Below are 8,304 nucleotides of genomic sequence, written 5' to 3' on the forward strand. Positions count from 1 at the left end.
CTCTTCAGTTTATAATAAGGTATGTAACTGTTTACAATTTGTAAACAAATTGAATCGCTTTTTCGCTACAACATAAAATATGTTTACTTACTTATTGCGTCGTATCATAGACAAAACGATAACACCAAAACATTTGGAAACGTCCATGAAAATATTTGGCGAAAACATCAAAATAAGACAAACAGAAACATGTTCAGGTCAAGATCTATATTTAGACATGTTGAAACTTCTTGAAACGTGGAATGTTTTTATATCAAACATTTACTGCAAAAGGAACAAAATTCACTAAAATATTTCGACTTGAAATCCCGCCAAAATATTCTCGTCACAGCTGAAATTTATTAAAGACCAAATACGGTCAATGATCTTCTGATGTTTTCGAAGAAATTTACTTTGTAATCAAAGGCCCTAAATACCCTTATCAAATACCTATTTTTAAAACAATAGTAGTATAATAACAAATAGTTAAAATAATAGTATAATAACTTGTATCAAATAACTATATCTCTCTTAGCAGGTACTATACATGTTTCATCTTTTGTCAATTTGCCACACGGTCTTCTTTCAGTTGATTTTGCACCATAACATCCAGCGTAAAAAGAATACAAATCGATTACCAGCTAGGACCTACATTAAGTAGTATTCAATCAATAACTACAATCAAATAACTAAGTAGGTAAATGGTCTTCTAATTAAGTCACTGTGCCAAGATCAATACACCAGACTCCATAATTATATTGTGTTGTGACAGATTCTCCAATTAGATCAGACTCGTGCCAAATTGAGGGCAAACCTAATCTATTCGAAATAAATATCGACCAGGTATTAAACCTGCAATAAAATTCACTCCGTAAAATTATGCTCCCATAACAGTCAACGGTCTATAATTCCCTGAAACACGAATGTACTTCATTTTGGCAAAGGTTTGTAATTTTCACCTGTTGCGTGGGAATATATTTAGATGCGTTAAAGCACGTGATTTTACTGCGTGAAATATTGCAGGAACGTGGCACAAAGGATACAACGTCTTTGCCTGTGTCTGAGGAGCACAAAGAAGTACTTAAGTGTTCTCAATAAAATTGGTTCAATACTCAGCCGGTTCGCTGTAATCAACTTTGAACTACGCCTACCTGGAAAGATGCTGACTCAACATATCAGTTTTGATTAAGGAAACTGTGTCTCCTTTCCTCATTTCTATCCGATTTACCTTTTTGCCTTTTGACATTCCTTTCGAAGAAGTCATATGTTTATACTCCATCTGGATCAAAGAACTGAATATAAAATTAATGTTATTTTAACACAATTTGTATATGGCACAAAGCAAATGTTTTGTGCATATCATTCAAATTGTTCCTCGTTTACTTCACAAAGAGCACCTTCGGAAAGTAAAACGTGAACGGCTCAGCACGATATCAGAAAACCGTCGTATGTTGCAATACGACATTACATCATTAATTGCACTATCATTCCACGAGTGCACGCTAGATACTTACGCATTATTTGCAGTAATAATGAAACAAACTTACCTATTACTCTTTACTTGAACACAAGAATGCCAACACGGTAATATTATAAAAATTTAGAAGGTTGTTGCGTGCACCGCGAACGTCTGACGCGGAAGAGAGGTATGCTCCACTTTACCATTACTTTATTCTTTATTGAGTTACCTCGTGCAATTCTTGGTAAACTATAGCTTTATGTATGTTTACGATGCAATAATTAAGGATAAGACAATTTGGATCGTCGTAAAGATAGAAATAAGTGTAGGTGTGTGGAAAGTGAAATTCATTTTAATGGAAATGCATGAAAGATCAGATCAACGCAAAAATGGGTTTTTCTATCAATTTTGATGACAACAACGAAGATTTATGATGTAATAAAAAATGCCACGAGAAAATAAGAAGCGAAATTAATATTAAACTATCATACTATTTGGCAAAGAACACGTAAATACTAAAACTATTACTATACGGACTACGGATTGATACAAGGACAAACAAAACTATTGACCCGATTACTACGTACTACTCATTAATAGGAAATAATCGAACGTATTATGATCAATCCATTCAGTAATCTATACTATATAATATTATAAAGCTGAAGAGTTTGTTTGTTTGTTTGAACGCGCTAATCTCAGGAACTACTGGTCCGATTTGAAAATTTCTTTCAGTGTTAGATAGCCCATTTATCGAGGAAGGCTATAGGCTTTTTATCCCGGTACGGGAAGTAGTTCCCACGGGATGCGGGTGAAACCGCTGGCAGAAGCTAGTAGATTCTACTAAAACATGCGTAGGTATCAATCTCGCTTTTCCGTAAACAATAACAGTCAGCAATATTTTTTATGCTATTTTCTTATCAACTAGTATTGTTAGACCTTCTACATTATCTATCTACATATTCCATTGTTTCGAAAATTGTTCTTGGGTCTCCTAGTTTCTAAATCAATTTTATTTTTACATCGTATCTTATAGTTCCACTGGTCATCGACCTTTCTCACACCAAGTTAGTAATCTCATAGAAAGAAAACACATTTAATCTGTTCCTTATGGCTTCTGACTCAACAAGAACCATTTTCCTGTTACACGTGTCTTTGTATTCTAGATTCTTCGAACACGCTAAGCTGCCCTCCACCCGAGTTGATCATGACCGAAGCGGACTCGATTGCTGACCCCGATTCCGATGATGAACCCGAGAGGAAAGACTCCCTCGATGTTCATGAGGAGGGTAAGTTTATAAAACGAATGTTCTCGAATGAATCTTTCTTGAAGTAAAATATAATATCATGTTGACACCTCTATGGCTAAAGTTTCTAATTGTAAGTAAGTTACGAGAAACCGGTGAGTTTAAATAATTAAAAATGAATATTAAAAATGTTTGCTTTAACGCATAAACTGCTAATTGTTCTAATCTTTAAGAAGTTATCGATACTTTTCTACAGCGAATTCCGCGACACGATAGAGGCGCTTGGCTCGATATCGTTACTTCCCATTGCGTTAATCGATGATTTATGTCAACTGCCAACATTGTGCGAGCGTTTGGCAGCATCGATCATTCTACTCGATACCTACCAAGTGTCATCGCCATTAATATGTATTCACATTGCTAGAGCGAACTGTCTTAGCTTTCTTACAGGCTTGTTCTGTCCTCAATCATTGGCTTTACAAAAATCGTAATTATTACAAGAATATTTTAAAATTTTATTTTATTTTCAAAATTAAAACCCCGATTCACAATAGTCAGAATTTATCTTACTTATAGTTAAGTTATTTAAATTTAAAATATGTTGTTTAATTTTTTGTTTCTGCACAGACGAAATATTCGAATGCTGACGTACGGAGAAATTTTCGCTATAACAATACCTCCGGCTTCACCCGTCACGTACACAGACTTACAAAGGTTTTTGTTATATATATGTACCTATATTTTATTATGCAATTATGTGTATAGTCTGTGAATAGTCCGATCGTGTTATATAGCCTCTGTATTTAATGTTACGTCATGTTGTACCAAATACTTTGTCGATGGATATTCCATTTTCTACACTTGCAATTCAGCCGCATAATACTTTCAGACTCGATTTGTTATTATCTATCAGAAAAGACCATAATATACAACCAGGTTCAGCCTTTGAAAAAATCAGTGTAAAAGGCTATAAGCCACAGAAGTTACATTTAAGGAAAGCTTAAATACTTTTAATGAACCCAAAGAGTTGCAAGTACATGAAGCCTTAAGGCTTTACAAACCCGCATCACCACCAAAATAGACAATCTATAAGAAGACACAGATTTGGTATAACATTAAACCTTCATTATTTACAGGAGCTATATGTTAGCCTCCAAACGACCTAGCTTGCTGCGTCTTACGTGACTCAAACTGCATCACGCCTTGTCAATCCTAATGTTGTAACGTCTACAAATTCAAAATACGCCAAGATTAAAATAAGCCACTTAATAACACCACTTAACTTTTAATTCATAGGAATACTTCCGAATTTTGTAATATAATGTCATAATGGACCATAGATATTATTATTAATAGATCTTACATAAGGTAGTGTAAGGTACAGCAATAAAGAAAGAAATAAAACCAAGTAGGTACATAACGTTATCCATACATCGTAGGTACTGGCAGTTAACCCAAAAAAGGTTGAATGTATGATACTTCCTTAGTCTGTTAACTTGAGAAATGTATATCTGTAATGACGAAAGGTCGGGTACTAGTAAGTACTTCTTTCTATGAGTTACTGACATTCTTTTGTTTTATAGAAGGAAGATATCGAAACTGAAAAAAAAAAAGAATTGCTGTAATGCTTCCAATAAGTCGTTAGTGAGACATTAAAGTAGGAACTTCGAAGAAATAGTGGGTTTTTCGAATGCACTAAAAACATTAACTATGATGTAAATAAAAATACATTTTAGAAAGGGAAAGTGAGTAAAATTCGCTGCAATGACCGTAATAAGCAGGAAACAGATCATAGCCACATAGCGTTGGGCAATGTAATCCATCAACGATGCAATATTTTTGAACTGCACAGAATTAACCTAGTTGTGCCTCTTGACACTGGTTATTTTCCTAATTACTTAATACATGAAAGCACACATTTCCTTATAAATGTGGTAATTTTTTCACTTGTCCTTTAACGCTCTGTTTAAGTTTGGAAAGGATTGCATATTAGCTATATCTAGCGTACTCAATATCAGAAACGTTTTCAAAATACCGCGAAATATCTCATTAAATTTTATTATAATTTCTACATTCGGGGTTTATTGCGATGCCATAATGTTGCTAATTAGAAAGCTTAGGAAACGTTAGTAACAAATCTAGGCGTATCCAAAACAGACTGCAAAAAGTATTAACCAAGAAGTCTTCAATAGTCATTCTCAGATTTTTACCAATTTTCTTTTTTGATACCAATCCCAAACTTCCTATGTCCTATGCTATGCGATCATTTTCACCACCTACATAAGCATCAACCACACTTACGAAACCCTATCCTTACCCTTCAACCCAAACCTTTGTTAACCTCACTATCGTGCCAAATTAGGTCACCTATTAATCACCCTACAAACATCTTTCTTAATATGGAATTATAGTGGCTAAATATTTAGGTGGAGGTGCAATGAGCGCTCTGGTGGCCGGACTTAGACGAGCAGGGTCCGCCCATTCCCTCTCAGCGCCGAAGACAAATGCCTCTTCTAGATCCTTACCACCATCACCGAGTCACACGCCCAGGTATATCAAAATCGCCTTTATACTGTTTATTATAGATATTTGCTGGTTTACATCAGCAAATGATGGCACCATTTCAGCAAGATAGAGACACTATTGCACTTACATCTGTTTTCCACTTCCAAGGCCTATTTAATGTCTTATTTAAAATCTGGTACATTTTCTTTAAATTAGAAGTCCGGTTTTGATTTTGAAAAATAAAAAGTCTTTTATGAAGATTTGAGCAAAATTTTCTTAACACAAGATTATTGGTCTTTCTGCGGGCTCGAATAATAAGTGCAATACTTTGTTTTTATTAGTTCGCACATCATAATGTCCTTCAACGTTTGAAGACACACAAGGTATTTCACTGATACTATGTTTCTCTCCTTCACTCCTACTGTTATTGTTGTTCAGTGCCCTTCCCCTTTCTATTTTCTTAAATGTTTCTACACCTATACAAATTTTCTTCAAGACTTACTTCATAATGCGTTGTTAATTCGCTATTGACTTATACGGAGTGCCCTTAGACTGCTTTATTGTTTACATTTCAAGAATATGTTCTTAATCACGATAGTGTCGATAAGCAGCCAGACATTAAGCAACAATTCACACCCAAAAGCCCCTGACTTTAATTCTAGGCATGATTTTCACCGGTCAAGTCAACTAAACTACAAACTAAACTAGTCTTCTAAGCTGAATCGCGAGATACACAAAAAAACACACAAAATAAAAAAAAATAAGCAATTCAATCGAATAAATCTATGTGTGTAGCTAAAGACATAAGTTACGTCACAATAACTAGGAAGAATATTGCCTATATCACTGTCGATAGAATGCTACCTTGCTGTCGACCCTGTGAACCGATATGGGAATCTACCGTGTGTTTTACAATAATGGCACTATACGATACGTTACTTAAAGCTTAAATGGGCACAGACAAATTATAGGGTTTCGTCGAAATTCTGTCAGACTGCTACTGCAATGCACTCGTCAAATGCTTCTTTGGCTTCTACGTCGGGTACAAATATTAATACCTAGAATTAAATACACATTTTCTTAAAACATTGTTCATCAAACAGTCCCAAATTCCTTGTGTGTTGTTTCTCTTTGCCATCCGTAGTTTTGCTCCTGTTTTCGTGTGAAGTACATCTTTGTGGTCGCATTCCTCTGTTTTCAACTCTCTATCGCTAGTAGTAAGTTGGTAATTTATAGGTAGCAGCATCACAGACTACAAAATTTCCTCTAGATGGTACCTTTGAATTTGAATTGATGAGTCGACATCTTTCATAACAACATCTAACTCCCATTCTTCTGCAACACTTACAAACACTGCCATAGAACAAAAAGCTACACTGCTGACAACCTACAATCAGCTCTGTCATCTAGAGTAACATCCACGCTGATAGCTTCAACGTACTCCACTCAGCCTATCCTCATTTCCGATTCTTCTGACACAAAGTGGTTAAAGAACGAAAGAGCTGACTTTGTTGACGAGCAGCCCGTGTGACGTAAAGGAAGCAGTCGCTGGAGTCGGGCAACCCGTTCGGCGCGTGCGGCGCGACGTGGCTGGCGAAGGGCGGCGTGAGCGCAATGCTGGCGCCGGCGCTGCGCAGCGCTCTGCCGCCGGACGTGCTGCTCGCGGCCGCGCGGGACTCCGCGCCTGAGCTCGCCAGCAGGCTCACCGCCCAACAGATACATGAGATGGTGAGGCACTTTTGTCATTGTCATCACCCATTCATAAGCTTTTTTCAGCTTCAGTTGGGGATTAGATTAGTTTTGTTAAATGACGAATTTTATAAAGAAAGTCCCGAGGATTTCTAATGCTCCTGCTCCACCTGCGTTAGCGTTAACGTTAATGTCAATGGCCAACTACACGTTACTTATTGCATTAAAAATGCGTGTTGGCTACACTTAGGTTACAATGCCGCAAGAGTTAATCCCTCATGAAGTAACGCGTTAACACACATTAAAGAGGTTAAACTTAGGCACACAAAATAATTCTAAAAACTAAAGCTTTCTCATTTGACCATTCCATTATCGTGCTCGTAAAATGCAGTTACCGCTTAAACAAAGTATCTACACTCGTCCTTGCATGCGTGCAATGAGATGGCATTAATGTAGCCAACATCACTTAGCGCTCTAAGCTACGCACTAAAACCCTTTGATGTGTCCAAAAAACCGACACCCGAGTTATCGCTTAACGTTTAATGCTATTAATAATGCCATTTGTATAAAATGCCATTAAAACGTTGGTCACATCTGCGTAACGCCAAAATTTTACGCGTTAAGACGCAGGTGGAGCAGGAGCATAAAAGAGGGGAGGCTTTCCTTTGGCAAAAGTAAACCATAGTTGAATTTGCTGTATGTTTAATCTTTATTTTGCATTTAAACCTTGTAGATAATATATCTACCTAAATCGTGGATGCACGAAGGAAAAGTGTAAACTAACCAGTTGTTAGCTCAGCTGATGGTTGAGGCCAATGACCGTCAGATAGAATTGTCTACACTTCTATGTATTAAATTGGATCCTAATGTGGTGGTGGAAAGAAGATTCTCATATTCTCTCTTGAATCTTTTCCATACGAAAATTAATGAGCTAACTCTTTTGAAAACCTTAGCATATTATTACGCGTGACTTCATGTTCCTAAAACATCATAACTTTCTTCCCAGTTACTAGCCGTACGAGAAGAGTTATCAGCCGAGGACGCAAGCAGCGCGGGCGACGGCCCAGGCGGCGAGGTCCGCGCATGCGCACTGACCGCGCTCATGCTGCACTGCTGTGCAGCAGCGCAACTCGCGCAGCAGCTGACCGACGCGCCTACTTGATGATATTACATTATTGTTCATTGTGAAGTTTGGCGTTTTATTTCGAAATAGACCTTTGCTCAATATAAGTGAGCCCTCCTATAAACTTTGGTAGTGCCTACAGGACTTCTATTTGTACATGAAACACCCCGAAAAGCATAGTTCCATTGGCAGGTGAAATTTGCAGGCAGACTTCAAGTACTTTGGTTTCTCAAAGACAAGCTGGCGTTCAAAGAGATTTCCTAAGTGTACTTTTAAGTTTTCTTTTTCCAACATTCCATCAA

General features: G+C 37.0%; 1 protein-coding gene across 8 annotated transcripts in view; it reads left to right on the plus strand.

Annotated features, from left to right (window-relative positions):
- LOC124642276 (PDZ domain-containing protein 8) overlaps positions 1-8,068 on the plus strand; it is a 36,745-nt gene extending 28,677 nt beyond the window's left edge. For 4 of the 8 annotated variants that reach the window (XM_047180650.1, XM_047180657.1, XM_047180642.1 and 1 more), the window contains exons 12-15: positions 2,605-2,727; positions 5,112-5,235; positions 6,729-6,918; positions 7,886-8,068. In XM_047180650.1, coding sequence (XP_047036606.1) covers positions 2,605-2,727; positions 5,112-5,235; positions 6,729-6,918; positions 7,886-8,041 — 593 coding nt within the window. In that variant the 3' untranslated portion in view covers positions 8,042-8,068. Of the gene's footprint in view, positions 1-2,604; positions 2,728-5,111; positions 5,236-5,531; positions 5,574-6,673; positions 6,919-7,885 lie in introns of those variants that run through there. The other 4 variants (XR_006985748.1, XR_006985749.1, XM_047180666.1 and 1 more) reach the window with 4 other exon arrangements.
- The last annotated feature ends 236 nt before the right edge of the window (positions 8,069-8,304 follow it).

The sequence above is a fragment of the Helicoverpa zea genome, chromosome 2 (assembly GCF_022581195.2).
Source record: "Helicoverpa zea isolate HzStark_Cry1AcR chromosome 2, ilHelZeax1.1, whole genome shotgun sequence".
Taxonomy (NCBI): Eukaryota; Metazoa; Arthropoda; class Insecta; order Lepidoptera; family Noctuidae; genus Helicoverpa; species Helicoverpa zea.